At 40.6% G+C, this 15,126-nt stretch overlaps 1 protein-coding gene across 8 annotated transcripts in view; it reads left to right on the forward strand.

Moving 5' to 3' along the window:
- Nucleotides 1–9,572, forward strand: part of PHF20L1 (PHD finger protein 20 like 1) — a 75,158-nt gene extending 65,586 nt beyond the window's left edge. For 7 of the 8 annotated variants that reach the window (XM_059395191.1, XM_059395189.1, XM_059395193.1 and 4 more), the window contains 4 exons: nt 979–1,174; nt 4,577–4,943; nt 6,180–6,342; nt 7,709–9,572. In XM_059395191.1, coding sequence (XP_059251174.1) covers nt 979–1,174; nt 4,577–4,943; nt 6,180–6,342; nt 7,709–7,851 — 869 coding nt within the window. In that variant the 3' untranslated portion in view covers nt 7,852–9,572. The remainder of the gene's footprint in view (nt 1–978; nt 1,175–4,576; nt 4,944–6,179; nt 6,343–7,708) is intronic. The other variant, XM_059395192.1, reaches the window with a different exon arrangement.
- Nucleotides 9,573–15,126: the final 5,554 nt, after the last annotated feature.

The raw sequence follows: 15,126 nt of genomic DNA on the forward strand, positions 1-15,126 counted from the left end.
CCTGCCTGTGCTGCATATCCAGCTCATTTTAGTAGACGGGCTCTCCCGATGATCACGGTCCACCCCTTATTTTACTGCTGAGACAACTGAGCCATGGAGAGTTGCACGCCATGTGCACAAGGAGAGTACTAGACATGGCAGAACTGAGGTGGAAACCTGTCCCTTTACACTCCTTGTTCAGTGCCTTCCTCCGTGCCGGAGGCTTTTGAGTAGCAAGGTCTTGCATATTGTGTACACTTTCAGCTGCCCAGGTAGAAGATAACTAGATATTCCCAAATAAAAGCCTACCAGTACTCCTCTTGTCTATCTTTAAAAAAAAAAAAAAAAAAAGAAACATTAAGAGGCAGGAGAATGATTCAGATCTATATGAATGTAGATATCTGTTTGTTCATTCAGCAGCCTTCATTGGATGCCTTCTATTTGCCAAATGCTGGTAAGAAGTAGGATGATTGATTCTAAGCATACCTTTCCACTATCTCATAGTATAGTAGGGGTCACAGACACATAAGCAACTAATTTAACAGACATTGACGTTGAAGATGTTGGATTATACAGGAGCCTGTGAGATCTTGAAGAGGGGTCCTTATTCACTTAAGTCGAACTCTTACTTCATCCAGTTCAAAACAAATGTTAGCGAGAGAACGGGTACCCCGTTTAGTTTCTGTCCAGCCCTCTCAGCCCTTCTACAGGGCAGATGACAGACACATCAGAAATGGAAAGCCGTCCCCTCAAGGTTCCTCTGCAGGTATCCTCTGCGTCTGAGCACATCCTGAGTGGAGTGTGTTGTCGCTAGTGGGCAGGAGACCCCAAGGTCGGAGGAGGCTCGCCGGCTTCTCAGAATGCTGTGTTGCTCTTCTTCCGAATTTATTCTTAGTGCCAGAGCTCACCTTGCTCATGGCAGTGTTAGTAAGATGCCAGTGGGAGGGAAGTCCAAGTAAGTGGAAAGCTTTGTCATTTTAATGTCACCTTCATCTGCAGGTCAGAGGTGGAGTGCGAAATATCGGTATGATAAGGACTGGTTGGATAACGGGAGGATGTGTGGGTTATCGTTTTTAAAAGAAAATTACTCTCATCTCAATGCCAAAAAGATAGTATCCACACACCACCTGCTTGCTGACGTCTACGGTGTCACGGAAGTCCTGCACGGGCTGCAGCTGAAGATTGGCATACTGAAGTAAGTGCGGAGCCGCGGGGCGGCGGGTGGCGCGCACTTGAATTCCGGGTCATCAGGCAGCCTTTGGAAGGTTCAGATGAGCAACTGGGGAGACAGAAGAGATATTTGAACACATTTTAACTTTGAAAAATAGACAGGATTAATAAGCTTTTTGGATGAGTAGCTGGTTCCTGCCTTTCGTCCTGGAATGAATAAGCATGGATGAAGGTCACTACCACCTCTGCTAGTCCAGCAAATGATAGTCCTTGCCCTGCTGTTCTGTGTAATTGCCGTAGGCGCAGAATTAAGTACAGTTGCTTGGTGAGCCGGTATTTTGTGTGCTCCTCCAGGAATGGTGTCCAGATGTAGTATTTTTTAATGACCTTAAGATGGACTCTGAAGGGAGCAGGTCATATAACCCATCCCTCTACTCTGCACCAAATGGGTTTTAGTCATCCTAGACTCTTTTCCCTTAAAACAACAACAACAAGAAAAAATAAACAAAACAAACCCAGCCTGAGCCTCCCTAAGTAACATGTCCAGGTATTCTCGAAGCCCATGTTTTCAGTTCTTCTAATCCCTGCCTAGAATTCTTCTCTTAAGACAGTATTTTATATAAAAACAGGATGCTTCACTGGTTTCTCACAGGACTGTCTTCCTTGGGACTCACTTGCCTGGGCCGGAAACTTACCCTTCCCCCTCCCCGGCCTCCGTCTGTGCAGCTGTCCCCTCAGCCTGGGGGGCCCGGGCACCTGGCCGTTGTAATTCCTTCTCGTTGTTCTGTGTGTCTCTCCTCTTCATGCTGGCCCAGCCCAGGCCGCTCTTTTCACAGTGCCACACCTTCTTAGTTCTCTGCGGCTCCAGTCTTGTACTCTTTGAGTTCATCCTTACTGTTGCCAGTATGAGTTTAGTAAAAGATAAGTAGGACTTTGAAGTGCCTGGGTGGGTGAGTCGGTTAAGCACCTGCCTTTGGTTTAGGTCACGATCCCAGGGTGTCCCTGCTCAGTGGGGCGTCCGCTTCTCTTGCTCCCTGGGCCTCTCCCTGCTGGTTTTGCACGTGCGCTCTCTGATGCTCTCAAATAAATAAACTCTTTAAAAAAAAAAAAAAGAGAGAGAGAAATAGGAGTTTGCCTCTTTTTCAGCTTCATATCCCACAGTGCCTTCCCGGCTCCGCAGCATGCACGCGGAGTCCTTCCCTGACGTGGATTCTGTTGTTTGCTTGCGGTGCCTTCCCTGTCCCACTTGTTCTCCCCCGACACTGCAGCTCTGCCAAACCATAATCCCTGAGTGAAGCCTGCTTTATCATAGTTACAGGCCTTTACTAACACTTCGAACCTTCTACAGCTAGTCTTTTTAGCAGGTGCCTCTTCATGATACCTGCCCGACCAGGGCTGATCACTCACCCTTCTTGGCAAACTCCTTACATACTGAGGTCGGCACTTCTGTGCACTTTGTTTTTTCATGTCCACCTCTCCTCACTACACCGTCATCTTGTTGCCAGTCCCTAGTATACACCTAAGTATTCGGTGACTGTTGAATGTGATTTGCTTCTGTTGTATGTCATATGGATTTCTTTTTAAAAAGGGCATATGGATGCTAAAACTTGAGGGAAGAGCTAACCTATTAAAAAGAAAGTCTACTTCATGCCAGAAATTAGTGCTGTAGTATCAGATTTCATTTAATCCTTAAAATAAGCCTGAAAAATAGATCTCCTCTCATTTGATAGATGGATAGTCAGAGATAGAGGTACTTGTCTAAGCTCAGTGACAGAGCAAGACAGGGTCCATTAGACAGAGTACAAAGCCAACTTTCTGCTGTGCCTTTACTATAAGAGAATTTTAGTATTTTCTGATACTAAATTAGAGGTCCAAAAGATAAAATGTGTAATTTTAGAACAATACTTGGGTACTACTAGAAGAAAACTAAAGTTGGCCCCTGGGTGTTTGTCTAACCTGGAAATAATTAATTCACAAACATTGAGGTTTCTGAAAGGTTTATGCTTCCTGAGTATTTCCCTTTCTTATCGATTCTGATTGAAGAATTGTGGTTTCACTCACTGCAGAATTTTAATGACTAGAATTAGCGATAGGAGGGCATTATCATAGACTGTGGGTGAGGGCTAATCACTGCAACCTCTTTGGAGGCCGCTTGGACATTTATCACATTTAAAGTGTGTGCCCACTATCCAGCAGCTCCGTATCTGACTGAAATTTCCCCACTCGTGTGCAGAGAGCACACGAACACGCACACACGTCTGTAGGTAGGAATGGGCTGGTGAGCCTAGACGGGGGTACATGGATACTGTTGAGCTCTAGAGTAAAAGTGGGGGAAACATCTGTGCACTGAGGGGGCAAGATGCCCAGATATGTTGTCTATGAGGAAGGCAAACTGAGAGCCCCATTTGTATAAAAAGAGAAAGTATATACTTCTCCATTTAAAAAAATAATTTTAGGGGTGTCGGGGTGGCTCAGTGGGTAAAAAGCCTCTGTCTTCGGCTCAGGTCATGATCCCAGGGTCCTGGGATCGAGCCCCGCATCGGGCTCTCTGCTCAGCAGGGAGCCTGCTTCCTCCTCTCTCTCTCTCTGCCTGCTTCTCTGCCTAGTTGTGATCTCTGTCTGTTAAATAAATAAATAAATAAAATCTTAAAAAAAAATAATTTTATATGTATAGAAAACATCTGAAAGATAATACCTCATTTTTTTATGATTGCCATGGTAGGGAGGTTTTTACTTTGTATGCGTTTATTGCCTGGATTTTTTTGTCATGAGCAAGTATCACTTTTTGACTGAATGAAGATTTTAAACTATTGTCATATGCAAGTTTTTTGTGTTGTGCAGTTTAAAAAAATATGGTGAAACGTCGGTAGGAAAAGAAGGGCACCAATCAAGTGATGATGTGAGCTGTGGACAGAACTACATCTATTGTTGCCCTTCTTAAAGATTTTATTTATTTAAGAGAGAATGAGCACGAGCTGAGGTGGGGTTTGCTGAGGGAGAGGGAGAAATAGACTCCGTGCTGAGCAGGACCCTGAGATCATGACCTGACCCAAAGGCAGATGCTTAACCCACTGAACCACTCAGGGGTCCCTCGTCATTGCTTTTCTACCTGAGTATTATTTCTATAAAATTCTATTCTGCAAAAAAGAATTCAAACTTTGGATTAAGTCCTGGGACAAGTTACCCTAAAGAATACCTCTGCTTTGGTCTTGAACCCCTGCCCTCCTTCTAGCCTGGTTCCCTCAGTGAGTCTGGGTCTTCCGCAGAGAAGTGGAGACCAGTTTGCCTGAGTCCGCACACTCTCTGTACAGCACACACGGACAACCAGCGGTTATCTGTATCAGCTTTACTTTCTGAAATTTATTATGGCACTAAACTTGTTTCCCCCCTGCCCCTGAACTGCTCTTTTCTACAACTTTGCTTTAAGGAATAAACATCATCCTGACCTTCATCTCTGGGCTTATTCTGGGAAGCGAAAAGACCAAGATCAAGGAATTGCTGGGATAGAGAAGAAACTAGCAGTGCCAGACACAGTTAATATAGAGGAAAAGAAATACCACATACAGAACCATAAAGAACCACCTCGTTTGCCCCTAAAAATGGAAGGAACGTACATAACAAGTGAGCACAGTTACCAAAAGCCACAACATTTTGGTCAAGACTGCAAGTCTCTTGTAGACCCTGGGAGCTCAGATGATGATGATGTTAGTAGTTCTGAAGAAGAACGAGAATTCCAAACAAAAGATAAAACCCGTTCACGCTACTCAGTCAGAGAAGATGGAATGCCTGGAAAGGTATAACTAGTTCCTTTGTTTTGGCTTGGAAAATATGATAAACCATAGGACAGTTTTATAAAATAAAACATACTGAATTCCTAGTAAAACTAGGCTTACATTTCCAAGTTCACGAATACCTTGTTGGGTAAAGATATTTGCTTTCTCTATTAGAAAACACTGGCTATTTGAACATTGAATTATCCCCTAATTCAGAGTTGTAGTAATTCAGTAAACGTTCGCCCTAATCAAAGTTTCAGTTGTTATAAGCACGCTTAGATATCTCCAAAAACTATGAGACATATTTTTTTTCCAAATGAAGATGTCTGTGTGTGAGACCGTGTAAGTGTTTGTGGGTGTGTTTATATTAATACAATATGTGTTTCAGATAAAAGGTGGCATTCCAGTCTTTTTAAAATTTTAGTGTACTTACATATGCATATCAATTGCATTATGCGATAAACTGAATTCTTACAGCTCTGTGTCCATTGAATTTCTGTGAACTTTTTACTATTCATAGAGATTGTCTTAGAAATAGTTTCTTCTTTTTTCATTGATTTTTCAGCTAGTAATGCCACTTTAAAATTAGGTCTTTATTTTTCTGGCCTTGTTTTATCAAGAAATCACTGTAAACAAATACATTTGGGAAGCCTCTAGTTCATGATATTTGTGGCAGATGATTTAGTCAAATTACTGTCCCTTTTATGAAATAAATTCTTTCTGGTGAGTCGAGTTCAGATTTTTTGTGTATGTGGAAAGCATTTTGCAATTCTTAAGCTTTTAAAAGATTTTTATCTCTCTCATGCCTCACCGATTTAACTGCAAGAGTTAATTATAGTCTACGGGTAATGAGACTTTAAACTGGCCTTTGTCAGCCCTCATGATTTTTCCATCATTGCTCTCTGCCTTCACTCCACTTATGTCATTAGCTTAGATTCATTGAGGAAGGGGTTAGTCTAGATGAGCTGGGGTTTCTCGCTACAGAGTGTAATTAGCAACTTATTTCTTTAGCACGTCTTGTTGAATGCTCTCCCTGGAGCCCCGTGCTAGGCTTTGTGGAGAGACATGGCAAGCATATCTGCTCTTTTAAGGGCCATCACATAATTTAATTATGCGCTGGCACTTCCTTTAAAAATAATCTAAGAGTCTGATTGGATTTCACTGATCGTTGTAGTAATGAGGTGTTTGGTGTATCTTTCCTGTTATGACATTACATTTCACCTAATTTTGTTTTTTCCTAATGGTTCTTTGGAGAAGAATCCGGCTGAGAGGAGTACGGTATTTATTTATAATGATAAAAAGGGCACTGAAGACCCAGGAGACTCACATCTTCAGTGGCAGCTCAATCTCCTTACGCACATCGAGAACATGCAGAACGAAGTCACCAGCAGGATGGATCTAATAGAGAAAGAAGTTGATGGTAATTTTAAGAAAGAACTAAAATACAGTGGCTACCGTCTGCAGAGTGTATTTATTATTGTTGTGGCGACGTTGTGTGAAGTGTTTTAAGTTACGGGCTGAGAACCGTAGGTGCTCCGTAGGTGCTGTCCCTACTGATGGCCTGTCTTCCTTCACGCCGCATTCAGTACAGCTGGGGGTTGGGGTCTTTCAGGCTGAAAACAATACGATTGGATATTATCTCATTTTTTTTTAAAAGGTGGATGTTAATTAAATACCGGGTGCAATATAGAGAACATATGGAATATTTATTAGTTTCATTGAACTGTGTTTTCTTTGGAAGTCAGTGTAAGGGCCTTAAGCATATTTAAAATATGAGGAGAAACATTTTGTATCTTTGCTCTCACTGTGGTCAGTAGGAAGTAAAATCAACAACAACAAGAAACCCCCACAAGCTCAAGTAGGTAAAACCGAAGTTTGCACACACGTTTTCAAATGCTTTTCTTTTATATTTTTCACTTTATTACATAGGACGCTGAGGAGTGGACAGGAAAGATACTATCCCCATTTTATAGTTGAGAAAATTGAGTAAGAAGTAACTGATTCCTAATCCAATGGGTTTTTTCCTAACGTCATACATAAGATTGTAACCCCCCCCCGTCTTTTTTCTTAATTTCACCCTACAGTAAGGTAGAGCTCTTACTGCTTTGTTTTTCCCTGAGGAAAGAGGAAAAGAAAACCCATTTCAAAAACATCTTCCATTTGGTTTAATTTAGCTTTTTGTTACTGTAATGTTGTGAGTAGATATGTGACGGGGGGAAAATACATTGGACACTATCCTTTATTATTAATAAAAAGTGTGGAATCAACTAACTGCATTTTGCCTAGACTTCTAATATGCTTGCATTTTTTTAAAGTAATGATAAAGTAGTGGGACTGGAAAGGACACCGAGAAGCTGCCACCCCCTTTCCATTCTTAAAAAGAACTTCCTGATTTAAAAAAAGAATGGTTAGAGTAGTTAAGTTTTATTTAAAATGAAGTAGAGATTACTTAAGTCTAAAATAATAGCTTCAGCAGGCACAGGAAACTGTTTCCTATTCCAGAAGAGAGTAGAAGGAGATATTCAAAATGAAATTAGTTTATGCCTATGAAGGGAAAAATTACCTAAAATAAGAACAGAAGTTACCAAGAAGGACTAGAGCTCTTGTGGGATACGATATAATATAAAAGCTGCCAAAGCCTCTCAGAACTGGCTTGAGTCTGTTCCTGGCCTTGGGGAGAAAGGAAGGTGAACTCTGTCTCCATCCTTTTCCAGCCTTCCAGGTAGACCATCTTGTGACTTCTTCCAGTTGCCATTTAAATTTGTTTGTTCTGTTTTCTCTTTTAGTTCTGGAAAGCTGGCTTGATTTCACAGGGGAGTTGGAACCACCTGACCCTCTCGCAAGACTGCCCCAACTTAAGCGCCATATCAAACAGCTCCTAATTGACATGGGCAAAGTACAACAAATAGCAACTCTTTGCTCTGTATGACAACAGTGAAAACCTAATGAAAAGAATGTGGGTTTCTTCAGTTGATCATTTTTATTATCCACGTGACTGCTAAGTGGATAGTTAAAAAACGTAGTGATGTTTGGTCATTTACTGATTTGTGACATCAATAGGATGGCACCTTGGAAAGGAAAAGGAAGAACAACCTCTATCAAGGAAGCTAATATTAGAAAAAGCTTATGCGCAAGCTGTCTGATAATGTGTTATATGCCAGGGATCAATGAAGTTGAATATAATCTGTACCAAGGAAATTGAGTTGGCAGGATTTTTCAATAGTTGCTTTACATGAAGCTCGACATACGTGTAGAAAGAAAGATGGTGTGCTTATCTAATTTTTAGTAGAAAGATCTATGTAATAAACCAGCGTTTGGCCAAAAGCAAAACTATAGAGGCAAGGAGATTCTGGAGAGTTCTATAAGGTTGCCGTATGAACTGTCTTCTCTGCAGGTGATCCAGCTGCTCCGGGGCTTAGAGTATTTAAACTTGTATGGGATCATGAGCTGTTTCCTAGGTAATGAATGTCCGTAATCAGAAAACTGACAGTGGAAGCCTCACTTCTGAGGAAAACAGTTGTGGAATTCTGACTTCATTTTGATTACATATTTAAAAAATGCCAAATAATTGAAATTTCTTGCAGGCATTAAGCTCATTATAAACAGAATGGCTTGCAGAAGAGTCCGTGTGCCAAATGATGATGACACTGCTGGAGAGAGAGTGCTAAATGTTGTGGGAGTTCTGCTCCTGGGTCTTGCGTATGCCATCAGCCCATCAGAAACACAGATGTCATGCAGACTGTATATGTCCTACATACAGTTGAATTCAGGACTCAGGCATCAGCGTACAGTTTGATCCTGAGTATGCTTGGTGTTTGCCTTCAGATTAAATATTGTAAATCACCTCAGCTGGGATGAGGAGTGACAAAAATAACGAAATAATTTGTGGCTGTGGATTTTTTAACTGCTGGTAGTGGGATACTGGAAAAGCTTCATTTCTGAAGATGAATTTTATTTTTAAAAAATACATGCACACTCAAAACTTTTAGCTTTGATCACAAATGGACACATTTCTGAAACCAAAGGCAACTAAGTTGCTGAGTTAGCTCTTGCTGGATTTCGGGCCCAGGCCTTCCTGTCCGCCAGTGCTCTTGTGAGTTGTGTGCCGCCGCCGTGCCCCATATGCGGGTGTGTGTGAGCGTGTGTGCTTGTTTGAAACAAACACTCAACGTACATATGTACATAGCCTACACATATTTATATCTGCACATATCTAGTTTTATTACTATAGACTATAAGAGTTGGTGGTTAACATGAAATGTTACCTTTTAACAGACTTTTTAAAAATTAAAAATGTATGTACAGGTTTTGAAACTTTTTTAAAAAGGGGAAAAAGATTGTTCAGAGGAGGCTATTTGATGAAATAACACTTGAATATTTTATGCCTCATTCTGTTTATCAGTTCTAGGGATCTGTGTAAATGCATTTTAGAACTGATACACAGTAAACTTGAAATTTATCTTTGATAAGAATACATGCCACTGTACATTCAGATATTATTTAAATTTGCAAACACACTGTTCTATATGTAAGGTACTGTATGTAAAACTCTTTATTAAAACTATTCCACATATCCTAAAATTTCAGCTTGCCTTCTTGCGGCCTTATATTTTGATGTGAAGACGATTAAAAGAGTGAGCAAAACCGTCATTAGAGATTTTTATTGCCTTTTGACATTTTCCAACTTGACACATGTGCCAAAGATCAACAGACATAAGATACAGTCTTGTGTATTTACTTGTTATACACAAACATTATCAGAGATCTTACTGGGAAATGAAAAGCTTTAATAGAGGTGGTTGGGATACTGGCTTAAATTTGTATATTAAAGTAAAAGAAGAGCATCTCTCTTCCATGTGTGGCCTAAGCGTCCTAATGTCTGTATTACCTTCCGTTTGTGTTAAAAATAATGACTCTAATCTTTTCCCTGTGGTCGTTAAATTCCAGACATTGAATTTGTATCTTTTTTTTCTTTTTTTTTTTCCAGAGTGGAGCAGATAGCATCCTTAGCCCATGAATAGTGGAGTTGCCTAGATTCTTGTCACATACACAGAAGACCCTTTGTACCTAGTAATACTCATCTTCTCAGTCCCTGGTGACCACAGTTAGATTGCTGTGCATTGTTTCCGTAGTACCTTATGATCAAATCAGTTTATTTGTTAGCAGCCAGCAAATGAGAAGTTCCATTAATACTTAGCTTACTAAATTTTTGTTCTGCTTTTATGTATACGAATTGAAAGTCCGAATTTTTTAATGTAGGTGTTTGGGTTTTTTTAAAGATTCTATTTATTTATTTATTTGACAGAGAGAGAGAGAGATCACAAGTAGGCAGAGAGGCAGGCAGAGAGAGAGAGAGGAGGAAGCAGGCTCCCCGCTGAGCAGAGAGCCCGATACGGGACTCAATTCCAGGACCCCGAGATCATGACCCGAGCCGAAGGCAGTGGCTCAACCCACTGAGCCACCCAGGAGCCCCTTAATTTAGGTTTTGAAAGTCAGTCAATGTCAGATTACTTTTATACGCAAACCTGTTTAGAATATATCAACACTTGATTTGAAGTAAGCTGCGCTTTTCCCTGTTTGAGTATGAATTGGTTTTTGAGAAGTAAGTTCATTGTGAGAGGTTTCAGATGAGTTTTCTTTCCACTTAGTCTTGCTTAACAAATATATGTCTTTAAGTATCAGCAGTAGACTAGAGAGGGTATTTCTTGATACCTTTTCACTGCTACCCAGACAGAACCAAACGAGCACCGGTGGGAGGGAGCCTGAGTATGGGACTGATCAATGTAATGGTACTCCCTCATGCGCTTGCCTGGTCCTCCCGACTTCGTATTCTAAAACTCAAGGACAGTGCACTCTTAGAGGAACCCAGCCACTCTCCTAGTTTCCTAGCACTCTCATTTTCACATTTATTTCCTCATATACTCATAGTCCACGTCTTTGAAACAAAGCACCCTATTTCCCCTCCAGTCCCCTGGACCTCCACCTTCACTCCCTGCTGTGACATGATGCTGAGAGCCCCAGCTTGAAACTCACAGTCTCCCCAGATCTCTCCATCCCCACCTGTGCTGCCTGCTCAGAGCAAACGCTATTTACCTCCTTTGCCATCTCTAGTTTTTTTTTATCACATCGTGCTGTGTTAATACTGGTGTTGATACTGGCCTCCTGAAATTTGAACCTTGCCATCACTGTAGTTCATGAAAACGGTCACTTGCCAGGCTAGAAGGTTCAGAGTTCCCATGCCTGCTTTATGCCAGTGTGGTGTGTTACCTGCAGAGTCTGGTTTAATGCTTGTGTGGATAGTTGGGCAAACAGTCCTTTTCAAGTCCTCAAGGAAGTCCTCAGGAAGACTTAAGTGGCAGGTTCAAGATGCAGAGGCTGTGCTGGTCAAGCTCATGGCCTCCAGCAGAGGTTTTTTCTTTGCTGATTTTGTTTGTTAAGTTGTCTTCTCTGAATCCGCTAGTGACTCCCTGTTTCAGATCAGGTCTGTGCCATCCGGCTTTCAAATTCATTTAAGCCTCATTGTTAGATAGACCATGCTCATTTCCATGGCTTGCCTCCTTAACATTTCTCTCTTCTGGAAGATTCTCCTTTGTGTCTCTACAAAACCCGGCAATTACTGGGGCTTCAGTTTCTCCTGCATATCCCAGGCTGCCTCTTGTACCCTGTCCTGTGCCTGCTGCAGAGGAGCAATGTCCGGGAGCGCTGTACCGGGCGCTGGGGGACTGGTGTGAGCTCTGCAGCTACGCCACTCTGGTTTTCACTCTGGCACAGGACTAGCGGTGATCGCTCTGAGCTCGGGGGCACTTCACCCAAACTGTGCTGAGAGGTAGATGAAGCAAATAAAGTTCCCAGAAGCTTCGATTAAATTGTGAAGTTGAAAATTAGATGCAGCGGTCACACTGAATGTCCTCCTTGTGCCGGCCATCAGGTTATGTGGCTGGATCTGGAACTCACCAGCTCCTAGCCCGTCAGAAACACTGAAAGCCTGTTTTTCAGAGATGGGTGATCTCGAAGACTACAAGGAGCCAGAGAGGCAAATAATGGAAAGGTAATTGTCTTTGTAGGTAGAGGGGTTTGGGGGAAATAGAATATGTACATTAACTGGAAAAAACAAAACAAAACAAAAAAAGCAAAACAGGTCTTTGAATGTTTTCTGACCTCTGTATAGGAATTTTGGAAAATTATCTGCTCCTGGTACCTATGTCATTGGGTACCCCTAAAAGCGGATCTGAAGATAAAACTTAAGTATGTTTACTGTGTTTAAGAGTTCATTCAAGGAAGTTAGAGTGAGGAAGATTGGGGGCCAAGGGAGGAAAAAAACAATAAAGTTATGCACAGCAGAGGACACCGCAATGGGCAGTGGACCTTTGTTTTTTCCATTTGAAACTATTCACCATAAATTTAAACAACTGTAAAGGGTGTGGCTTCCAGTTTGTAAATACTGGCATATTAAAATCAACCTGCTGTTTGTTTTTTTTTTTAAGATTTTTTTTTTTTTTTTTAATTTGACAGAGAGAGATCACAAGTAGGCAGAGAGGCAGAGAGAGAGAGGAGGAAGCAGGCTTCCTGCCGAGCAGAGAGCCCGATGCGCGGCTCGATCCCAGGACCCTGGGATCAGGACCCGAGCCGAAGGCAGAGGCTTTAACCCACTGGGCCACCCAGGCGCCCCCAACCTGCTGTTTTTAAATGTATGTAATAGAGTCAATCATTTTGCTACTTACCAACATCTATTTTCAAAATACACAAGCAAGCTTATTCTTGACATTGGGAACTTTCACTTATTTTTTTTTTTAATTTCTTTTCAGCGTAACAGTATTCATTATTTTTGCACCACACCCAGTGCTGCATGCAATCCGTGCCCTCTCTAATACCAACCACCTGGCTCCCCCCAAATCCCACCCCGCCCCTTCAAAACCCTCAGGTTGTTTTTCAGAGTCCATAGTCTCTCATGGTTCACCTCCCCTTCCAATTTCCCTCAACTCCCTTCTCTCCATCTCCCTATGTCCTCCATGCTATTTGTTATGCTCCACAAATAAGTGAAACCATATGATAATTGACTCTCTCTGCTTGACTTATTTCACTCAGCATAATCTCTTCAGTCGTATTTTTTTAGTCTCTTTTTGGCCTTTCCATTTCACTTCCCAATAGAATGTTGCCTACCATTATACTTACAGATGTCTATCATTCTGCCTTTTGTCCATGAAAAAAATAAATAGTAAATTAAAATTAAAAAGTGGACTTACAGATTTCTTACTAGAATGTCAAAAGTACATGTAGTGAACAGAAATATTAGTAGAAAATGGGGAAAATCTAAATTAGAATTCAGTAATTCAACCCTCCTTTAAACCTAATTGATAGAACAAGTAGAAAATCAGGATATAGAACACAAACAAACGTGAACACTCAGTTTGACCTAAATGGCACACTACATTCTACCCAACAGCATGAGAACAGAACTTTCCTTTTCAAGTGCATATGGAGTAATCAGAAAGATGGACAGTATACTAGGCTATAAAACAGGTCTCAATACCTTTAAAATAATTGAAATCAGAGTATGTTCTCTGGTGACAATGGAATTAAACTAGAAATCTGTATAGGATATCTGGAAACTACCCCACCCCCGACCATGACTTGAGATTATTAACACATTTGTAAAATAACCATGACACAGAAAAGTTATAAATAGAAAATACTTTAAATGAAAATAAAAACAATATGCTAGCAATAGGGAAACCATATAAACCAAAATGGTTCTTTGAGCTAATCAGTAAAATTGGTTAGTTCCTACATAAACTGATAAAAAATTAGAATGGAGAAGGGAACATTACTATGTGTCCAACAAACCATTTTTAAAGATACGACCATAAAGTTATACGCCAATAAAATTTGACAGCTTACCTGAAGTGGAATAATTCCTCAAAAGATTACCAAAAGTGACTCAAAGAAATTAAATAAATTGAATTCATAATTAAAAGTGTTTTCTCAAGACTCCAGGCCTGAGTGTGAATTCTATGAAACAGTTAAGGAAGAAATCTCAATGTTGTGCAAGCACTGCCAGAAAATAGAGGAGAAAGGAACACTTAACTTTTAGAGACCCAACTTTGACCTCATGCCAAACCAGGAAAAGACACCAAAAGGAAAAGGAAATTACCAGTACATGGTCCTCTTGAATAGACACCAAAGTCCTCAACCAAATATTAGCAATGTGAATCTGGTGATCCATTGTAAGGATGATACATTAAGTTGAGTGTTCCACAGGAATACAAGTTTGGTTTAATATTTTAAAAAAATCAATGTCCTATGTCATCAAAATAAAAACATGTTCATCTCAATAAGAAAAAGCATTTTATGTTTCAGGATTTATTCATGATTAAAAACTCAGAAAAGAAATGGACAGGAATTTGCATTAAATATTACCCTTTATGTTTTAATGATAAATGAATACTTCTTTCCCTAAGATAAGGAAGAGGGCCAGAATGTCCACTATCTTCACTTCTAGCCACCATTGTTCTGGAAGCCCTGCTAGTGCAATGTGTCACTGAGCTTAATAAAGGAAGAAAAAAAGGTTCACTACTTGGAAAAAAAGAAACATTCCCAAGTGACGTGTATAGGAAATAGTGTAAGGAATCTACCAGAATGCTGTTAGAACTATTCTTTTTGCACATGAGCAACTACTGGAAATTGGATTTTTTTTTTAAAAATGCCATTTTCAGCAGCACCAAAAATGTTAATACTTAGGGGTAAATCTGAAAATATACATGCAGAACCTGTACGTAGAAAAATAGAGAACAAGGCCTAGAATACAGATGAGATAAAGGAATAGAAAAATACACCAAGGTCTGGGATTGGGAGATGCAATATTGGTAAGTGTCAGTTTCCCCAGAACTGACCAGTAGATCTAATGCAATTCCACGTAAAATCCCCACAGACTTTCTGAAGCAGCAATCAGCAAGCTGATTCTAGAATTTGGAATTCATAGGGAAATGCAAAGGACCTAGAATAGCCTAAGCAATTTTGAAAAAGAACAACAAAGGACAATTTCTGATTGGGGCTTATTATAAAGCTACAGTCATTAAGACGCTGTAGAGATGACAAAGAGGGATATAGACTGATGGTACAGAATAGAGAATTCAAAAAGAGGCCTAAAAAGTTAGGGGCAGTTGAATGGATGAGAGCCGGCTGCTCCCCATCCTTGCCAGCATTT

Source organism: Mustela nigripes, chromosome 3 (genome assembly GCF_022355385.1).
Source record: "Mustela nigripes isolate SB6536 chromosome 3, MUSNIG.SB6536, whole genome shotgun sequence".
In the NCBI taxonomy this organism is placed as follows: domain Eukaryota; kingdom Metazoa; phylum Chordata; class Mammalia; order Carnivora; family Mustelidae; genus Mustela; species Mustela nigripes.